At 34.9% G+C, this 22,870-nt stretch overlaps 1 protein-coding gene across 3 annotated transcripts in view; it reads right to left on the reverse strand.

Moving 5' to 3' along the window:
* Window positions 1–22,870, reverse strand: part of BRINP3 (BMP/retinoic acid inducible neural specific 3) — a 412,309-nt gene that overhangs the window by 170,178 nt on the left and 219,261 nt on the right. For all 3 annotated transcript variants that reach the window (XM_027074960.2, XM_027074958.2, XM_027074959.2), the window contains exon 4: window positions 20,387–20,577. In XM_027074960.2, the coding sequence (XP_026930761.1) occupies window positions 20,387–20,577 (191 nt within the window). The remainder of the gene's footprint in view (window positions 1–20,386; window positions 20,578–22,870) is intronic.

Genomic DNA, 22,870 nt, shown 5'->3' on the forward strand with positions numbered 1-22,870 from the left:
CTTGACTGCTGAGATGGGATATACATCTTTTCCTGCACTCAGACTAGAACTTACATCATCAACTTCCTTGCTTCCTTTGCACTCAGACTGGGGCTTATGTCACTGGCTCCCTGGTTCTCAGGCCTTTGGGTTTTTACTGGAAGTGTTACATAGCAACTAGATATGAGCAGTGGAAGGAAAACCAGAGGAATGCCCCTGTGGCAACAAAATGGGCCAGCATCCTCACTGAAGGATGTCATAGCATACAGGGACTCTCCCTAAGGAGACACATGCATAGTCCAGAGAGAAGACGTTCTCATCTTGATGGATAACTAGTTATACATTCATTAACATAAATTAGCATTGTGGTTATAGCCCCCCCACCCCCATGGGGAAAGGCTGCCATGATGGTTCCAGCACAAACCTTGTACTGTCAAAAGCTTCCCCTTGCAGTTTGTGGGATGAGTCCCCCAGATGACTAGAAGCAGCCCTCATTAGAAACCACCCTCTCCATGAAGCAAGACCCTGCCCACCTAAAAGGAAAGATCCTTGTAGCCTCAGAGCAGTTGCCACCTCTGAGTCCGCCCTCTCCCACCTTTAGAGCATACTGCTGTTTAATAAAATTGTCTTCTGCTTTCACTTTGGACACCAATCTCTACTTCTTTAATACATTGGTGCCAAGAGCAGAGACACAAACACTTTTCATGCTGACAGAACCAAAGCACCAGAGATCAAATAGTAAGACAGTCTCCATACTGCACCAATTCCTTATAATAAACCTATTTCTCTCCCCCATCCTCCCCCCACCTCTCTCTCTAAAATCTCTTATTGGTTCTGCTTCTCTGGAGAACCCAGACTAATTCACCTGCTATGAACAATCCCAAAATTAAATTAGAAAAAAATTCCATTCATGGTAGAATCAAAAGAAAAAAAATCTTAGGAATAGATATAACAGACATTCAAAAATTGTATGTTGAAAATTACAAAATGTTGAAATATGTTAAAGGTCCAAAGAAATGAAAAATCATACCCATGTACATATACATAGACTGGAAGACTTAACATTGGTAACATGGTAATAGTCCCCACACTGATCTACAGAGTCAAAGAAATCCCTATCAGGATCCCACATTTCTGTTTTGTAGAAATTGATAATCCTAATTTAATATTCATATGGAATTATAAAGGACCCAAAAGAAGAAATCAATTCCAAAGAAGAACTAAGTAGGGGCACTCATGCTTCCTTATATCAAAAATTACCACAAAGCAATAGTAATCAGCACATTGTGGTATTGACACAAGGGCAAACATTAAGATTAATGAAATGGAATTGAGAGTCCTTGAATAAATTCACACATGTATAGTCAACTAATTTTTGACATGGATGCCGAAAACATTCAGTGGGGAAAAGGTAGTATTGTCAAACAATGATGCTGGAACCACTGGAAAACCACATGCAAAAAATAAAGAAGTTTTGGACTCTGACCTCAGAAAACAGGAGTAAATTTTTTTAATGTTATTTATTTTGAGAGAGGGAGAGAGAAGGAGTGGGGGTGAGGCAGAGACAGAGAGGGAGAGAGGAAGAATCCCAAGCAGACTCCACGCTGTCTGTGCAGAGCCTGATGAGAGACTTGATCTCATGAATCTTGAGATCATGACCTGAGCCGAATGCTTATGCTTAACTGACTGAGCCACCCAGGGGCTGCAAACAGGAGTAAATTTTAAGACCTTGGATTTGGCAAAGGATTTTTAGATATATTATCAAAAGCTCAAGCAACAAGAGAAAACAAAATAGATAAATTGGGTGTCATCAAAATTAAAAACTTTTGTTCTACATCAGAAAAGTGAAAATGCCACCCACAGAAAGGGAGAAAACATTTGCAAATTACATTTCTAATAAGGGAATTCTATATAGAATACACAGAGAACTCTTACAACTCAATGATAAAAAAAGAGACAAAATCCCAATTAAGAAATGAGCAAAGGATCTAAAAAGACATTTCTATAAGGAAAATATACAAGTGACCAGCAGACATATGAAAAATGCTCAGTGATGTCATAAGAGAAGTGCAAAGCAAAACCACAATGAGATACTATTTCATACCCACTAGCATGTCTGGAATCAAAAAATCAGATTATAACAATTTGTGGCAAGGTTCATAGAGAAATCAGAGTCCTCAGATGTTTTGGTGGGAGTGTAAAATTGTGAAGCAGTTTTGGAAACAGTATGAAAGTTCCTAAATTAACTGAGTCATTTCATGGCCCAACAATTATACTTCTAGGTATATATCCAAAAGAAATGAAAACATATGTCTACACAAAAACCTACACACAAATGTTGATAGCAGTATTATCCATAAAGGCCCAAACAACTCAAATACTCATCAACAGATCAGTGAATAAACCATGTGTTATATCCATACAATGGAATATTTTTCATCCATAAAAATGGAAAAGTGCTGATTCTTGCAACCATTTTGATGAACCTCAAAAAACATTATGACATGTGAAAGAAAGCAGTCACAAAAGCCCACAAATTATATGGTACTATTCATATGAGGACCCCAAATAGGGATGTCTATAAAGACAGAAAATAGAATAGTGTTTACTAGACAGAACTGGGTACAGGTGGGTAGGGCAGAGGGGGATTGTAGCTAAATGGTCTTGGGGTTTTTTTTGTAAGGTGATGAAAAATTTTTAAATTTCCCTGTGGTGATGATTGTACATATATGTAAACATACTAAAAACACTGAATTGGATAATTTAAATGTGTATGTTATATGCTATATAAATTATATCTCAATAAGGTTTTTAAAATGAGCATTACATTACATAAGACCACACCACCTAGTACTTTAACATAGCTAGATCTTTTTAGTGTAATGCACTAAATTGGGGAGAGGCTCAAGGAAGAGTTATAGCCTCCATTTGTTGAATGTTATGGTATTTCTAAAATCACTCACTTCCTGCTTTAAAAATAAAAATACGTAAGAAATAAAATCAAAGTTCTCTTTGTGCAATCCACAAAATATTTGAACTAAATATTGCAAAGGTTTTTTTTATCCTCTTATACTTATTTTTTATACTTATTTTTAAAATGCATTTTAATTTTTGGAGGAATATTCATATGTGCACATTGATGTTTATTTCAATATTCTAGGGCAGTTTGAATTTTGTAGATCAGATCACTTTGATTGGTTGCAGGGAAACGAAAATCTGGGAGAGTATTAGTTAACATTTCAGAACTCTCTTAATAAATACTGCCAAACACACACACACACACACACACACACACACACACACACACATACAGAATGCAGTTAACACAAGGGATAAGGAGTGAAAGGAGCTCAAACAAATGCATCCTCCAGGTGGTTTTTAGATCTGTCTTTAGTTTTTCTGCCGATAGCTTCCAGAATGACCAGGCTATGCAAGAATGGTGGGAAGCCATAATGGGTTCAGTGAAATGGAAGAATCCTTTCCTGGTGGTATTACTTGACATTTGCTCCTTCTATAGTCCTTTGGAAACTGTAAGTTGAATTTATACGTGGGAAGAAATAGAGTTCAAGAGTTTATTGATTTAAAGTATTGCTTGTGAGAGTCTTTGTTCCAGACCATTGTTTCTAATAAACCAGTTCTGAGTTCTACTAGAAAGACATGACCCCTGACACAACACTATTGAGTTTTGCTTCCAATCTCTAAAAAAAGGTTAAATGACAAACAAAGATTTGCATAAAGTTAGTGATCTGATATTGATAGCTATATTGAAACAAAACAAAACAAAGCAAAATCAAAGCAGCCTTGTTTTCCTGGTTGATGGCAGGGTGATTATGATCAACATTTATTATATTTTTTAAAATGTCATCTAATTGCTTTTCATGGAGGAGATAATGCACTAGGTAATAAAATAGATTTATTTAGATGACAATATAATAATAAGGAAAGTGGTAATGTTATATACGGAGGATTACTTTGAGAACTTTGAGGCACTGGTTATATTCAATCTAAGGAAGATGTCCTAGAAGTTTTTGGAGGAGAAAGCATATTTTACTTCGCCTAATATTTCCTTGACAAGGTTTTGTTAGGGTTACCTGATGCCCTCTCATAGCCCATCTCCCTCCCACATTCAATATCTTCCGTCAGAGAGAAAAGAACATTTGATTAGTGCTATCTAAGGATGGGACTGTGCATTCTCAACTCTGCTCTTTCTGAAATATCACTCGGGTAGATCCATTAGAGAAGCTATAATTCTGTCTGTTTTTTTACAGGTTGTGCTGTTGGGGGCAGGTGCTGCCTTGAGGGGGAGTGTTAGTTATTTAAGTTTAATTGGAGAAGAATTGTTTGGAAGCCTATTGTGACTGCTTCTTTTACATGATGACTTGAAATATATAAGGCTTATAATTTAACTTCAAGCTTAGTGATTTCTACAAGTACTTCTTAATTGGTTCTAAAGTTTCTAAGGAGGAAAAAAGGTATAACACTGGAGCCCATGCACTTCACCAGGAAGTAATGCTAGAAAGGTAACACAGTATATAATAGAAATTTGAAGTGTCTTAGTATCTCCAGGAAGTCTCTATGGCCTTACATGAGAAAAGAGGCTAAAGTAATACAGTATAGCATTTTGAACAAATATATATACTTATCATGGAGAGAGGGAAATAGGAATAAAACAGCAGATGCTACAAGGAAGGACTTTCAATTCTATTTAGGATGTAGGAAATCAAAAGAGACCATCATTCTTACCCTGACAGTGAAAGTAAATCAGATAAACTCAAATTAAAAGTTTTTGTTTAACTATAAGAGAGCAGTGGATGCTGTAAATGAACTGAAATCTAGGAAATGATTAGCTCTTTCTGGGAAGAAAGGGGCACAAGGCTGCTCTCATCAGCAGATAAAACAGAGAGGGAAGAGGATAAATCTGTAATTGATAAGACAAAGAGAGACTGGAAAAAAAAGTTTAATGGCTGTGTTTGTGATATGATAAATTAAAATACCAGAAAGCCCCAAAATGAGTGTCCCCCGAACCTGGCCATGAGACTTCACTGAGTAGTGCATAGGTGGCCTGATGTAAAGTAGCAGAGCTGAGAGAAATACTGTCTGAAGCATACAGGCTTTCCCCAAGGATAAGCTGTGGCAACCCAAAGTTTGAGCATAGTAACAGAACTGAGAGAAACCCTCCAAGGTTCTTTTGACTTTCACCAAGTATCGGGCACAAAATGTAAAGATCTGGTAAAGATGCCTATGAGGCATTCCAGCCTTTAACCAAGTACCAGACATTGAACTTAAAAAAATTTTTTTAATGTTTATTTACAATTGAGAGACAGAGAGAGACAGAGCATGAGCATAGGAGAGGCAGAGAGAGAGAGAGAGAGGAAGACACAGAATCTGAAGCAGGGTCCAGGCTCTGAACTGTTAGCACAGAGCCTGATGCAGAGCTCAAACTCACTGCGAGATCATGACCTAAGCCAAAGTCAGACGCTTAACCAACTGAGCCACCCAGGTGCCCCCAGACATTGAACTTTTAAATGCTAGGGACAAAACAATAAGAAGGAAAATAATCTTCCAGTATACAGAAAGACAAGACAAGACTAGAAAGCAAAAATAATTCTGCAGGATCCAAGAGATTGGTAGTTAAATCTTAAAGCAAAAAGAGATTTCCCATGATTCAGAAAGCTGATAGTTGGGTTGAAAAGAATGTGGTTATCTGAATCTCAATCTTGGCCAGATCCTAAACCCTTCTAAATGTAAAGAATTGATGCTGCCTTCAGACTATTTTAATCCAGATGTCAGTAGATTGAGTTAAATTTTCAAGAAAGCACAGGTCTACCCCAATTCTAAATTAGTTTGACTCAGCCACACATAATGGAAGCCTAACATAGAAAGGGTATACTTATTTTCATAGGAAATAACATTTACTTTGATGTCTTCTGTATTGTTCTGTTTTTTTTTTTACACACAATGGTAAATAACAATAATATGTGTATGAAAAGGCAAGAAATGTAAATCCAATGGGAGAGATAGGAAATAGTCAATGGAAGATGACTCAGATATGAATGAGAGGTTGAAATCACCAGATTTCAAGGACTATGATAATGACTCTGCTAAAATAACTAGTGGAAAAGTTAGACCCAGTATACAAAAACAAATAGGGGATTTCAGAAAAGAAAAACTAAAAACATACACAAATATAAATGGTAGATATGAAAAATACTACAGCACAAATAAAAATTTTGGTTGGCTTTACATTAGGCTGAGCAAATAAGAAAAAACATGAATAAACTCAAGACAAGTCATTTGAATTTAATCAAACTGAAAAGCAAAGAGAGAGAGAAATAATAACATGAAACAGTACAAGATTGTAAGGACAATATCAAACAGTCTAGCATCAGAGTCCCAGAGGAGAATTCCCAGAAGGATAAATAGGAAAAAACACACCAAAGCATATTATAGTCAATCTTTTGAAAGTCCAAAAGAAAATGTAAACTTTAAAATCTGCCAGACCCGGTGAAGCATTGAATTCAAGATAAAATTTACAATTATGATAGCTAACCTCTCACCAGGAAAAAATGGAAGTCAGAAGACAATAGTAAGATCAAGAATGACAGACAGACAAAGAGAAAGGACAGTTTGAGGGATGGATATATGCATATGAGTATACACACATGTATTGTGTGCATGTGTGTGTATTTAAAGTAGAATAATGAAAATATTAAAATAAGCAATAATTAGGTTTTAAGTAATTTTTTTGTGGTTTTCAGTACACAGGAGTCAAATCTTTTATAAATTTTAATTTCAACTACTGATTGTCTATTGCCAGTAAGTAGAAATACACTCGGTTTAATAAATTAATCATGTATCCTATAACTGGTAAACTCCCTTTTTATTTCTTGTACCTTTCAAAAAGATTTCATTAGACTTTCTACAGGCACTCATGTCTTCTGTGAATAAAGAAAGTTTAATTTTTTTGGAAATCTGAATGCTTGATTTCTTTTTATTGCTTGATTGTATCGGCTGGAACCCATAATAAAATATTTATTACTGTCACTTTGGTAGTATTACTAGCAGAATATTAGTATTATTCTACTACAATAAAAGTAGTGATAGCAGAAATCCTTGTCTTGTTCCCAAACTTAAGGAGAAAGCATTTACTTTTTCACCATTCAGTATCATCTGAGCTACATAAAGGTTTTTCAAATATGCTTTTTTATTAAGTTGAGGAAATTCCTTTCTCTTTCCAGTTTTCTAAGAGTTTTTTTTTAAATCAGAATCTTATGTCAGATATTTTCTAAAGATTTTTCTGTATTTCTTGAGAAGATTCTACCTATCATATGTCTATCTATCATCTATCGATCTATCTATCTATCTACCTATCTATCATCTGTCATCTATCTATCTATCATCTATCATCCCTATATTTACCTTGTTGATATGATAAATTACATTGGTTGATTTTTTAATGTTATGCACCTTGAACTTCTAGGATAAATTCAAAGTAGTCATGATGTGGAATACCTTTGATATGTTGTTGTGTTCAAATTGCTTACATTTTAAAAATACTTACCTCTATATCAATAAGAGATATTGGTAGTTTTATTTCCTTATAATATATTTGTCTGGTTTTGATATCAGAGTAATGTTGAATTTAAAGAATTGTTTGGTCATTTTTTAACCCTCTTGAATATTCTGGATGTGTAGGATGTGTATATTGTTATTATTTCTTCTTAAAATGTTTGCTAGAATTCGATAGTGAAAACACTTGGCCCTAATAAGTTTAGGACCATGCGGATTGTTGATTTTCAAGTGAGCTTTACAAATTGGTGTCTTCCAAGGAATATTTTCACTAGTTTTCAAATTTATAATCACAAAGCTGTTCGTGATATATCCTTGTTAAATTTATGTCTGTGTCATTTACAGTGATATGTGGTTATCTCTTTCATTCCTGATATTGGTAATTTGTATATTCAGTATTCTGTTTCTTGATAATTCTGGCTAAATGTTAATCAGTTTTATTAATACACTTAAAAAACAGCTTTTGGTTTCATTTTATTCTCTATTGTTTTTCTGTTTTCTATTTTAATGATTTCTATTTTAATTGTTTTTTCCACTCTTTTGATTACTTTAGGTTTCATTGCTCATCTTTATCTTTAGTTTCTGAAGGAGGAATCTTTGGTCATTATTTTATCACTTTGTTCCTAATAAAAATATTGTTTCTGGCAAATATCCCCCTAAGTACTGCTTTACCGATATTTGATTGATTTTGATACGTTGTATTTTCATCATTTTATTAAGTTCAAAATAATTCCTAATACCAATTTTTTACCTATTTATTTTAAAGTTTATATATTTATTTTGAGAGGGGCGAGGGGCAGAGAGAAGGAGACAGAAAAATCCCAAGCGGGCTCCGTTGATAGCACGGAGGCCCATGCAGGGCTTGATCCCAGGAACTGAGAGACAATGACCTGAACCGAAATCAAAAGTCAAACACTTAACCTCCTGAGCCACCCAGGAGCCCCTCATACCCTTTTTGATTTCTTCCCTGAGTCATGGGTTATATATAAAATTTGTTACTTGTTTTTAAATATTTAAGGATTTTCTAGATGACTGCCTAGTATTAATATACACTTTGCAAGGCTTGATAGATAATATTGTTTAAATCTTCTACAGACCCTGTTCTGTCAAGGATTGAGAGAAGGCTGTTAAAATCTCTGACTGTAATTATGGATTTCTTCATTACTTTTTTCTCTCCTATAAATTTTTGTTTCATGTATTTTGAAGCTATGCTACTAGGTTCATAAATGTTTACAATTATAAATTCCTCTGGATTATTGACTAATTTATCATTATGAAACTACCTTTTCTTTGGTAATGCTCTTTTCTGAAACACATTTTTCTTATATTAAAATAGTCACGCCAGTGTTCACATCATTTTACTTTTAACTTATTTTAAAATTTCAAGTGATTTTCTTGTAGGTAACATGAAGTTGGTTATTCCTTTTTTTTATCTGATGTGATGATCTGTGCCTTTTAATAGGAGAATTGAAGTTATTATGTTTTATGCAATTATTGATAGAGTTAAAGTCTGTCTACTTGATATTTGTTTTCTATTTTTCCCATCTGTTCTTTTTAACCTTTCCTTATTTTCCTGACTTCTTTTGGACTAATTTTAAAATAATTCTATATGTCATTTTTTCTCATATCAGCTCTATTTTGTGATTTTAGTGGTTGCTTTAAGATTCAGAGTATACATTCTTATCAACTACCTTCAAATTATATTATACCATTTCACTGATAACACAAGACCTTACAAGTATATTCTTCCATTTCTCCTTTTTGATCTTTGTGATGCTGCTGGCATACTATTTTTCTATACATACCATAAACTTCACAATATATTAATTGTGATTTTGTTAAAGAATAATAAAAGATAGAATTACCCATATTGGTGCCCCTGCTACTTTTCTTCATTCCTTTGTGTAGATCCATATTTCGAACTGGCATCATCTTCCTTCCTGACCGAAAGATTTCCTACATCATTTCTTCAGTTCAGGTCTGTTGGTGAAATTCCTAAAGATTTCATACATCTGCAAATACATTTTCCTTTGTTTGGAAACATTTTTTCTAAAAAAATCAACTCTAAGTTGGCAGGATTTTTTTTAATACTTTAATGATCTCACCTCCACTGGCTTGTCACTTGCCTTGTTTCCAAGAAGTTTGTTGTCATCCTTTTGCGCTGTTCCTCTGTACCCGATGCATTCTGATTTCTTCCTGATGTCCCTACCTCATTAACTTACATCTAAGCACTTACAGTGTTAGTAAGCTTTATATATGAGTAGAGATGCCTTTATCTGTGCAAGGACTCCTGGATAACTAATGAAAATTAAGATATTCCCTTTAAAATTGGTTCTGCACCATTTGATTATGAAGTGAGTCGTCATTTTCTCGAGGTTTCTAACGTTTGATATTTCTTGAGTTTCTTGGATCTGTGGGATTTAAATCCTGATTGAGTTTGGAAATTGGCCATTAACTCTTCAAATATATATATATGTGTATATATATATATATATGTGTGTGTATATATATATATATATATATATATATATATAATTTTAATATTGTCTAAGGCAATTTCTAAGGTATCCCCCATGACACCTTTGTCAGGGTATGTACATTCTTCTGTAATCCTTTCCCGCTGAGTATATGTGGGGACTGTGACTTGTTTCTGAACACAGAACACTGTGATATTTTATAATGACTCTCTTCCTTGCTGAACTTGAGGAAACAAATTAAGTTGTTGTGAGCTGCCATATAGTACAGGTTACTTGGCAAATAATTGAATGTCACCTCCCACCAAGAGCCAACAATAAACTGAAACCCTCTCACTGGCAAGGAACTGAATGGTGCCAACATCCATATAAGCTTGGAAACAAATGCTCCCCAAGTTGAGAGTCAGGTGAAAAACTAGCTCAGGTGAACACCTTGATTGGAGAAACTAGCTAATCCATACCTCTCCTCCCCCCAAATTGAAAAGATGATAATGTGTTTTATTTTAAGCCTCTAAATTTTATCATGATAATATTGTTACAGAGCAATAGAAATCTAATACATGCTCCCTTCACCCTTTCTTCCTTTGAGACTCTAATTACCCATATTTATGACCAGATGAAACTGTCCCACAGCTCACTGTTCATTGTTTTTTCACATTCTTTTTTCTCTCTCTCTTTCATTTTCGAGAGTTACTATACTCACAATCTATGTCTCAATTTCACTAATTTTAGCTTGTGCATTTTTGCAGGTGTTTTATCTTTTGTATTTTTTAGGTCAAAGATTAAATTCATCATCTCAGTAAGTTCCATTTGGGTCTTTTTTTATATCTTCATGTCTCTATTTTATTTTAGGAAATACGTAATGCAGTTATAATACATATTTTAATGTTCTTATCTGCTAATTCTAATGTCTGTGTTCATTGAGAGTCAGTTTTATTTGTCTGAATGTCCTCTTCATTATTGTTTGTGTTTTCCTGCTTCTTCATTGCCTGGAACTTTTGACTGAATAACATTATGAATCTTCCTTTGTTGCATTTTAGGCTTATTGTTTATATTCTTATAAATACTTCTTTAAAATTTTTAATGTTTATTTTTTAGAGAGAGAGCGCAAGAGTTGGGGTGGGGGGGCAGACAAAGAGAGAGAATCCAAAGCAGCTCCCCACTGACAACACAACACCAGATGCAGGGCTTAAACCCATGAACTGTGAGATCATGACCGTAGCCAAAGTCAGGCACTCAACCCAATGAGTGCCCCAGGCTCCCCTATTCCTATAAATATTCTTGAGCTTTGTTCTGGAAAGCAGTTCTTGAAAACAATTTGTTTATTTTGGGTCTTGTTATTATAATTTGTTAGTTGAGTCCAGAGAAGAGCTCCATCTAGGTAAAATTACAGATATATTTCATTTGATTGTGCTTCATTTTATTGCACCTCACAGATGTCACAGTTTTTACAAATTGAAGGTTTGTGGAACTCTTGGTGAGCAAGAGTATTGGATGCCATTTTTCCAATAGCATTTGCTCACTGTATCTCTGTGCCACAGTCTGGTAATTCTCACAATATTTCAAACATTTTATTATTATTGTATTTGTTGTAATGATTTGTGATCTGTGATCTTTGATGTTACTATTTTAATTGTTTTGGGGGGATCATGAACTGCACTCATATAAGGCAATAAACTTAATCACTAAATGTGTGTGTTTTGACTCTTCTACAACTGGCCATTTCCCTGTCTCTCCTTCTCCTCATGCCTCCTTATTTCTTGAAACACAACATTGAAATTAGGCCAATTAATAACTCTGCAATGGCCTCCAAGCCTTTAAGTAAAAGGAAGAGTTGCACATCTCTCACTTTAAAATCAAAAGCTAGAAACGATTAAGCTTAGTGACAAAGGTATGCCAAAAGCCAAGCTAACCTGAAATCTAGGCCTCTTCTACCTAACAGCTAAGTTGGGAATGCAAAGGAAAAGTTCTAGAAGGAAATTAAAAGTGCTACTCCAATAAACACCTAAATGTGAAAAAAGCAAAACAGCCCAGTGCTGATAGAAAAAGAAAGTTTGAGATCAGGTCATGATCTCACAGGTTCATGCATTTGAGTCCTGCGTCAAGCTCTGCACTGACAGTGCAGAGCCTGCTTGGGATTCTCCGTCTCTCTCTTCTTTGCCCCTACCCCACTCACACTCTCTCTCTCTCTCTCTCTCTCTCAAAATAAATAAACTTAAAAAAAAAAAAACACGCCTTTGTATAATAAGCACAAGGTAAAGTAGCAAGTGCTGATTTAGATCCTGCAGCAGTTATCCCTAAGATCTAACTAAGATAATTAATGATTTAGTTTTGCTACACTAAATATAAGATATTCAATGTAGATGAAATAGCCTTGTATGAGAAGAAGATGTCATCTAGGACTTTCACAGCTAGAAAGGCAAAGTCAATGCATGGCTTCATAAGATAGCTGACCCTCTTATTAGGGGCTGAAGCAGCTGGTGACTTGAAGTTGAAGCCAGTGCTCATTTACCATTCAGAATGTTCTAGGGATCTTAAAAACTGTGGCAAATTAACTGCCTATGCTCCAAATATGGAACAACAGAGCTTGTAAGACACTACATTTGTTTGCAACATGGTTTACTGAATATTTTAAACTATTTCCCTACTGCTCAGAAAAAAAAATCCCTTCAAAATATTATTGCAGGATCAAAGAGTAACTTTGACTTTCAAGTCTTATTATTTAAGAAATACATTTCAGAGGCTATGGTTGCCATAGGTAGTGATTCCTCTGATGGATGTGGACAAAGTAAATTGAAGACATCTGGAAAGGACTCACCATTCTGAATGCCATTAAGAACATTTGTGATTAATGGGAAGGGATCAAAATATCGATGCTAACAGGAATTTTGAAGAAGTTGATTCTGACCCTCATAGGTGACTTTTTTTGTTTTGGGGTTTTTGTTTGTTTGGTTTTAGTTTTGATTTGGGTTTGGGTTTTGTGTTGTTATGTGGAAAGATGAATCCAGTCCCTGTTTTTCCATCTTGGTTAGAAGCAGGGATATTTATATATATATATATATATATAACTGTATATATATATATATATATATATATATATATATATATAACTGTGTATATATATATATAACTGTATATATAACTGTATATATATATATATATATAACTGTATATATATATATATGGGATATGTATGTATATGTATTTCCATCTTGGGATGTATTTCCATATGTTTTTTCATCTTGGTTAGAAGCAGGGATATATATATATGTATATATATATATATATATACATAATTGTATATATATGGGATATGTATGTATATGTATATATATACATATATATGTATACATAAATATATATGTGTATATATATATATACATATATATGTATACATACATATATATGTATAGTGTTTTAAGACATACAGTGGGAGAAAGTCAGAGAGAGAGGGAGGGAGAGGAGAATCCCAAGCAGTCTCCATGCTCAGCACAGAACCTGACATGGGGCTTGATCCCATGACCCTGGGATCATGACCTGATCCAAAATCAAAAGCCACCCATGCACCCCTACTTAGATATTTTTAATTTTACTTAATATTAAATACATTTCTTGATAATATTTTTCAGGCTTTTTCACTTTAAATATTTTTTGTAAATGGAAGAGATAATTTAGTCAGCATTCTGAGATAGCACAGAAAATATAATTATAAATAGTTCATGACAAGAATGTAAATACAAAGCAGGTCTTGACTGGAGACAATATGACAATTGAGATGTTATAAGGAGCAGAAAACAAATCAATATTATAGACTTAGGACTATAGATTCTGTCACAAGAAACAACAGCTAACACTAGGACCACAGCTGAAAAAGTGCAGTAGAATGAAACAGATGCAGAAAAATATCACAAATAGAAGTTTAAAATTTTTTTTCAGATTTGTATAATTATGATTTAGAATACAGAATTACTGAATCATATATTGTACACCTGAAACCAATATAACACTGCATGTTAATGATACTGGAATTAAATTTTAAAAAATAAAAAGAATTTAACCTAAACAGTAAAGTTTAATTTTATTTTTCTAATTTACCATTTGGTAGCTACCATATATAAGCTATTTTGATTAAAAATGGAACAAAAATAAAAACATATTCTGCTTTTGCTCTCTAGAAAATTAGGACTTTTGTCAAAATAGAGAAAGCTCAGCGCAAGGAAATGAATGCCTACAACAAAAAGTGGAAAATTATTATCAAGAATATGAACGTCGACAGGTGCCTGCATGGCTCAGTGGGTTAAGCATCCAACTCTTTACCTTGGCTCAGGTCATGTCTCATGGTTTGTGAGATCCAGCCCTTCATCAGGCTCTGCGCTTATGGCTCAGAGCTTGCTTGGGATTCTCCCTCTCTGTCTCTCTATGCCCCTCCCCCACTCTCTCTCAAAATAAATAAATAAACATTAAAATGTATGAAGGTTCTAAAAAATATATGAATTTTCTAAATATTTAAAAATATTAACCTTAATTATTCTGAGATTGTTTTTTATAAATTTAATCATGATACTATATTTATATGTTAATCTTCTGGAATAACATATTATTTCTTTAGGATAAAAAATATTGTGGGCAAGGAAATATGTATACACAAGGAAATGTAGATACACTTTTTCTCAATTTGAAAAAAATTGTCAAATTTGTTAAATGTACTTGCATTGTACCCAGATGCTTAAATTTGTGTGTAAGTTAAAACATTCTTTTAAAATCCCAAAAGAGTTTGTTAAGAGAATCCTTTCTGAAAATGAACCTAATATATGAAATTAATCCTCCAATTATTAAGAATGGCTTTCAGGTAAATTTTGTTGTCTTGTGTCTTCTTTAAGCTTTTTTGAACATATAAAAGTAACATTTAAAAATTAATTGTGAGGTTTTACTGATTTTTATCTCACAAAGAAAATAATTTACATATCAGAAAAGCTTCTTGGACAAGTATTATCAGGCCTAATATTATAAATAGCTTTTCAAATTTTAATTTAATGGATTTTTATAATTACAGAAATGTAGATACAAAGTTCTGGAGCCTGTTCTCAAAATCACCTGCATCACTCTTAAATAAGCCAAGCGGCACTAAGACATCATTTGTGGATGCAATTTTTAATTGGCATATTAACCTTTAAGGTAACTTTAACATATTATTTGTGTTTCTTCCTAAATTTTTTAGGAAAAATTTCTAAACACTATAATTTTAAAAATCTATCTGATGGGACTCCTGGATGGTTCAGTCTGTTGAGTGTCTGATCTTGATTTCAGCTCAGGTCATGATCCGATGGTCAGGGGATCAACCCCCATGCTGCACTTCAAGATGAGTGTGAGACCTGCTTGAAATTCCCTCTCTCTCTCTCTGTGTCTCCCTCTGCCCCTCTTCCCCACTGACACTTTCTTGTGCTCTCTAAAATAAAATAAAGTAAAATAAAATAAAATAAAATAAAATAATAAAATCTGTTTTTTTTCTCTGTACAAGAAAAATGCCAGAAATACCAGACATTAATCAGTACTTATTTTGAGAAATTAATAATAATTTAGTTCTTTTAAGATTTTTAAGTCCTTAGGGGTGCTTGGATGGCTCAGTTGGTTAAGCGTCTGACTTTGGCTCAGGTCATGATCTCGCGGTTTGTGAGTTCGAGCCCTGCATCAGGCTCTGCTGACAGCTCAGGGCCTAGAGCCTGCTTTGGATTCTGTGTCTCCCTCTCTCTCTGCCCCTCCCCTGCTCATGCTGTCTCGCTCTGTCTCAAAAATAAATAAAACATTAAAAAAAATTAAAAAAGTTTTAAGTCTTTAATAAAAAATTTAATCTTACCGTGTGTAAACTGATTTTTAAAATTTAGGCTACTGGGATGGCTGGGTGGCTCAGTGGGTTAAGGTTCCGACTCTGGATTTCGACTCAGGTCACCATCTCACATTTTGTGAGATCCAGCCCCGCATAGCCTCTGTGATGACACCACAGAGCCTACTTGGGATTCTCTCTCTCCCTCTCTCTCTGCTCCTCCCCTGCTCATGTTCTCCTCTCTCTCTCTCTCTCTCTCTCAAAAATAAACTTTAAAAAATCCTTAAAAATAAAATAAAATAATTAAAATTTAGAGTACTAAGGAAGTTTTGGAAAATGCACACACCACATCAGGTAATAGATTAAAGTTTCCCAATATATATTTTCATTGTCAGTAACATAATATTAAATTTATTATACTATTTCATAATAATTCTAAAGAACATGTCGGTGTGATCTTTTAGATAAATTGAGTCAATTGAATTGGGTCTTCTGAAAATAATGGCCAAGTCTAGAAATTGTATTTGACATGTTACTGCATTAAAAACAATATGGAAAATAATACTTTATATAAATGCTGTTAATTGGAACAATATGGCAGTTAATTAAGCTACATAGGTGTTTGAGCCTCTTTTATTTCCAGATGTGTTAATGAACTGCAGCCTACATTTATATTCATAATTGTAAGAGATTAAAAACAACATCATTCTATCCCATTTCCTAGAAATTGGCTCATAGTTAACACTATTTGTCCAGCTTTTTTGTGTTTCTGCAAGAATTAACATGATAAAAGCAGGCACAGTTTTCCAGATTTAATTATATTTTTGCCGTTATCTGATAATGATCTTACTTGATGTTATTTTTTAACAATACTCTGTTTCCTAAATTCTGTAAATCAATGAACAACTTCATACATTTTTTTCAAGAAATTAAACACCTATTACATGGCACTTCAAACACAAGACACTTGGCCTTATCAAAGAAATTGTGGATCTCACTATGCTTAGTTGAAAATTTTAAATATATAAACAGAGCATTAAACCTTTAGGGATTTAGTAAAGGAGCTCAGCTCTTGATCCAAATATACTACAAAAGCCCTTGGCATTGAACTAAGTATTCAAGTGTGAAGAATTCCAGTAGTTGAATGCCTTTAGATTCCCCTTACACCTCCCACCTCATCCCCAACCCCAGTCCTTTTTATTGTGTTAACTTACATCTAAGCAATTATAATCTTATAATTGAGGAGGGACACCTTTCATCTGTGTAGGGACACACTTGATAACTAATGAAAATAAAGGATACTCTTTCCAGAAAAATGCACAGGAACACACAATTGTGCATGTGAGACAGGAACCTGTAGACCACCTCAAGAGCTTACCCCTAGAGCTTTCACAGTAACCCAGACAGCAGCTGACCCAGCACCAGAAAATCACCAGTCACTTAAAATTACTACTGCCTCGGAAGAGAACTCCATCCAGACCTAATTAAATCCTGCAAAGTCTGATAGTCTACCTTTTTCCCATTTCCAACTACCTCACCCTTGCACTCCCCATGTAATTCTGTGATTATATATTCTTAGCCATGCTGTTGCCATTGGCACATACCTCATTTCCTTTTTTCCCTCAGTTATAGCACAAAATATGTTTACTTCTCTTTACTATCCATCCCTGTATCATTCCAATATTGTTCTCTGCTTCCTCTCCCTGATCTAAAGCCCCACTTCTCCTTTCCATCATTACACTTTAAATATGTCCATTTTGTGCCCTGGAGGGCTCTCCCATGGTTAGTGGATAATGAGCATTCCAGCATTCCCTGTAGCTCTAAAGGTGAGGCTGTTCACTCCCACATTCCGGGTTACTCCTTCCTCTTCCTCAGAGCTTCTCTGAGGTGACTTATTTAAAAAAGTCACTTCTTTAAGGGCGCCCTAGTGGCTCACTCAGTTAAGTGACCAACTCTTGATTTCGGTTTAGGTCATGATCTCACAAACCTGTGAGATCGAACCTTTCTTTGGGCTCTGTGCTGACAGCATGGAGGTTGTTTGGGATTCCCCCTCTCCCTCTCTCTGCCTGTCTCTCTCTCAAAATAGATAAATAAACTTAAAAATAGTCACTTCTCTAAAGCTCTTTTCTACCACACAGCTAGATTATGAGTTTCATGAAGACTTCCCATTCCCAGTTGTATCACAGAACGGAAAAACAATGCCTGTGTGCAATACTTACACCATTAAAACATGTTGATTTTTGTGATACAGACTCTGCTTGCTTGTGGGAGAACAGAAGTACACACAAATATCCATAAGTTTTTTTTTCTTTTTTTTCCCCCAATCCCTAGCACCCTGAACTGCTCCACATGCAGACGGAGTATACACCCCTTTATCAGGCCTGGGGCAGCTGGGCCCCCCAGACCTGTGGAGCTGGGGCCAAGTACCAACCACCTGCACAGGCTCCAGTAAGGAGGAGGCCCACCCCCCGTAAACTACCCTGAAGTGGCAGCTACAGACTGACAACAGTCAGCTCCCATTTGGACTTGTTGCCTGTTGGGATCCAGGGCTTCTCCAACAGCTAGGAGTCCCTGGTGTCTCACTAAATGAAATTCCAGCCAACCAGCAAGTCCCTGTCCTATGATGGCAGGCCAGTATCCTCCAGCTCTGTCTTCGTGGGGGGATACGCACATCTGGGTAGTTTACTACTCGGAGATAAGCAGATGCCTTTTGTCCCCAAGATCCTATTCCTGTGACCAGGCCTCTCTAGACCCACGTCCTGGTCCGAGTCCCTAGTGACCCTCCATTAGGTTTTGACACAAAATGTGAATGAATATTTCTTGCTGAATAAAGTATAAAACTCTATTGCAAAATTCTACTTGGTGCTGAGAAAAAAAATCAATAGCCATATAATAAACATACTTACAATAACGATGTCTTCTATTAGAAAATACGCTTTAAGTTACTGTTTATATCATTGAAATTGATTTCTGAGAAAGTCTCTGTCTCCTCAGAAACCTCTAGCTAAATATTTCTAACAGTATCCTATCTTACGGTATTTTTAAATTAACTAAAATATCTGTATTCATGTTGGCTACATTTTTATCTAGACAGCATAAATACTATTTATATACTTGATTATCCAACATAAGTCCTACAGTCAGACGTAGACTAATTATAATTGTGTAATTTACATCTACAGAATTCTTTTAACCAACTTCATCTATTAGCGATCTTGAAGACAGGTAGTATTATTTATGCAGCCTATATGATAAAGATATTTCTATATCACATTTTATTCTCTCCTGTATATCTTGAACAATATATACATGGTGCAAATTTTCCATAGCATTCCCAAAATACTGAAGTACTAGTTTTTCAATTAACTTACAAAACAAATTCACACATTAATTTTAAAATCATAAAGCAACAAAATGATATATTTAATGACAGATTTTTACATTAATTACGAAATGTTACAGCTGAAACACTAAGAAATGCTCTTTGTATTTTATTTTGCTCTTGTAAACTTAGTCTAGGATGACCTTATCACATTGCAATGGGTTGTTTGTCTTGAAGTGGCCATTGAACAAACACAACAACATGCTGATTTAAAATTGCCAGAGAAATGTGTCAAAAAATCTAATGTTTTTGAAGTCACCATCTGTCTGCCTGTCTGTATCTCTCTCCCTCTGTCTCTCTCTTTTTTAATTAAAGGGACCTCTTGGGGTGCTTGGGTGACTCAGTCGGTTAAGTGTCCAACTTCAGCTCAGGTCATGATCTTATGTTTCGTGAGTTTGGGCCCTATGTCAGGCTTTGTGCTGACAGCTAGAGCCTGGAGCCCGCTTCGGATTCTGTATCTTCCTCTCTCTCTGCCCCTCCCCCGCTCATGCTCTGACTCTGTCTCTCTCAAAAATAAACATTAATTTATAAATAAGTAAGTAAGTAAGTAAGTAAATAAATAAAATTAAAGGGGCCTTATTCTCACTTTCTCTCAGTTTTGATAAAGTCATCCGTAGTATAGTCAGAGGCAAAAAAATTCTAGTGAATTCAAGGAATTTACACAATAATTCTAGATTGTGCTATGTCTTGACTTCTAGGAACTTCTATCCAAATACTTTTACTTCTTAATTGTATTTTTAAAATATTGGGGGGGAATATTCCTTAAACCAAGCTGCTTGATGACTTTTGTGTCACTGACACAAAATGTTCTCAGAATGTTTTTAACTACGTACTATAAAATATGAATATTTGCAAAATAAATTAATATTATTTTAAAAAATTTCATCCACATACACATTGTAAGGGAGTCTGTGTATCCAGTGCATTTCAATTAACATTAGGGTATGAAAAACCTCGACCCAATTATCAAGTCAAAAAATTACACTGAGATAAACACCATTTCATTGAAATACGTTTCCAAACTTATGACAAATGAAAATGTTAAACTGTTTTTTATAATGTAATTTTTTACATCAGTGAGACATGCAAAGATAAAAAGATGCATTTTAGACCTAGGAATAATAATGGTATGATATCATTTTAGGGTAAAGTCAGTCATACCTTTATGGCAGTGGATGCAATTTGAATGTGGTGAAGTCTCCGAAGGGTGCTGTCCCTGTCAATGAAATAGGAAGCGGCTAGTTGATGTAGCGTCTCCAGAGTGACCAAAGAGCTATTGGTGCTGGAATCACTTCCTTCAGATCTTTTGCTCAACTTCCGCTTGTCCACAAAAATTGTGAGTGACTCCTCTCCTGCATTAATAATATTTAAAATTATTCAATTTTCCACTTAAAATCAATTTTTCATTTATCTGCAGGTGAGGAAGTGTAGATTACAGACATAATGAAACAAAAGACTGATAAGTAACAAAAGGGCAAGTTTTACTTTTGTGTCGCTCACCTGGTACCTAGAAAGGTACTTGAGGTATTGAAGGCTGTAAATACTGACCAGTAATGGTGAAAAACTAGCTTTCATGGGACGATTTCTCTGGATTTTTTTGACTTTCATATAGTTTAGCTTACCTAAAACCCCTGTGGCACAAAAGCAAATTAAGAATGGAAAATATGTAATATGAACTTAAGTGTGGTGCATGATACAAAGTTGTATTTACTCAGAAATCTTTACTGTAGATCAGCATGACTAATGGAAACATGAGCAAGCATATTAGTAAACACTAGCCATTTTTTAAAGGTTTTAATATTTTAGTAATCTTTATACCCAACGTGGGGCTCAAATTTACAATATCAAGATCAAGAGTCACATGCTCCACTAACTGAGACAGACAGGTGCCCTTAGCCGTGTTTAAAGTGCAGAGAGGGGCGCCTGGGTGGCGCAGTCGGTTAAGCATCCGACTTTAGCCAGGTCACGATCTCGCCGTCCGTGAGTTCGAGCCCCGTGTCAGGCTCTGGGCTGATGGCTCAGAGCCTGGAGCCTGTTTCCGATTCTGTGTCTCCCTCTCTCTCTGCCCCTCACCCGTTCATGCTCTGTCTCTCACTGTCCCAAAAAATAAATAAATGTTGAAAAAAAATTTAAAAAAAAAATAAAGTGCAGAGAAAACATGCACAGTAATACTTTGGATTGCACGTAACTTGTTATGTGTCACGCAAGATGAGCAAACATTTCTATCATTTTTAACTTGATAAATGAGTGATGTCTTGGAATACAAGGAGTAAGTGATGCCAAACATCACATGATCACAATGGGGCCAATGGTTCTGCGCTCTCTCTCTCTCTCTCTCTTTCTCGTTTGCTCACTGAGGGATTGTGGGTGATAGTCTCCCATACTCGGATGATATTCAGTCTCAGGCCATGGTGTTTGGCAGAAATCAGTGATTTTTCAGAACGTTAGAAGGTGCCCACAACAGGCACTAGTGTATTTTTTGTCCCTTCAAAGCACCTATGGATAGTCCTTTGCTTTTCCAGAAAAGAGTAAGCTTAGGAATGCTTTGCTTCATTCTAGGTCAGGCTGCCTGCAGATATAGACCCTTTCCTCTGTCTTCTGCCCTTTTGCCAGCTGCATTAAATACAGTATATGTCAAGAGTTTATTAATATTGTACTGTAGTCAACATCTGTTGGTGATAGTGAAAGTTGTCCTACACAATAATCCTCCTCTCTCTTGTCTCCCTCACACTACCCACGAAGGTTTTCAAAAGTAAGTTCAAGTTAGTTTGTTTATTTATCTTTATAAATAAATTTCTTTATATTTCTTTACTTTGTATTTTCTGTATTATTTTGTATTATGCTACAATATTATAATCATTTTATATGAATTTTTGGGGTTGTGGGATGAATCATCTGTTTTCCATTATTTCTTATGGGGAAATTCACTTTGATCTACAAGTGCTTTGATTTAAAATCATGTTTCCAGAATGAATTATGGTTGCAAATGAAGGTTTTACTATATACAAATATAGTTATGTAAATATATGTATTAAATTCAGAGGTTCCTGACATGTGGCATTATATACAAATACTATGTGTTAATAAGCTCTATGGAAATCACTAACCTCAATGGAAGATTTAAGTAGTGCCAATGGATTTTCAATGGTGAAATTTAAGGTATAATATAATTAAGTTGCAATTTTCAATGTTCAAATGTTTATAAGAATATCAATGTTATTTAAGCTTAACTTTAAGAACTTGCTATCTACAGATTTCCATATTCTTGGATATTCATCTAACACACAATTGTCAGAATTGATGCTTACTCTTATTCTTTCAGTAACCCACTGTTTAGGGGGCATTATGCCAGCTTAGAAAGTGACAACCCAGTTTTAGAAAATACCAAATAAATAAAATAATATTAATTTTAAAATGACACATCCTCGGAGACTATTCAATCCTAAGTAACAGCTTATATTTATCCACAAGAGATCAGGTCAACTGATATCAGAAATAAAGTATTAACAGTGTTATTTCTGAAAGGTCACATTCTCAGTTTGTATTTGGATCCTCACAGGCAGCGTAGAAATAAGCAGCCTAACTACAGCAGCTGAAAAAAAAAACCTCTCAAAAATATGAATGAGTAGGTCCAATTATGAACAG

This window comes from Acinonyx jubatus, chromosome E4 (assembly GCF_027475565.1).
Source record: "Acinonyx jubatus isolate Ajub_Pintada_27869175 chromosome E4, VMU_Ajub_asm_v1.0, whole genome shotgun sequence".
In the NCBI taxonomy this organism is placed as follows: domain Eukaryota; kingdom Metazoa; phylum Chordata; class Mammalia; order Carnivora; family Felidae; genus Acinonyx; species Acinonyx jubatus.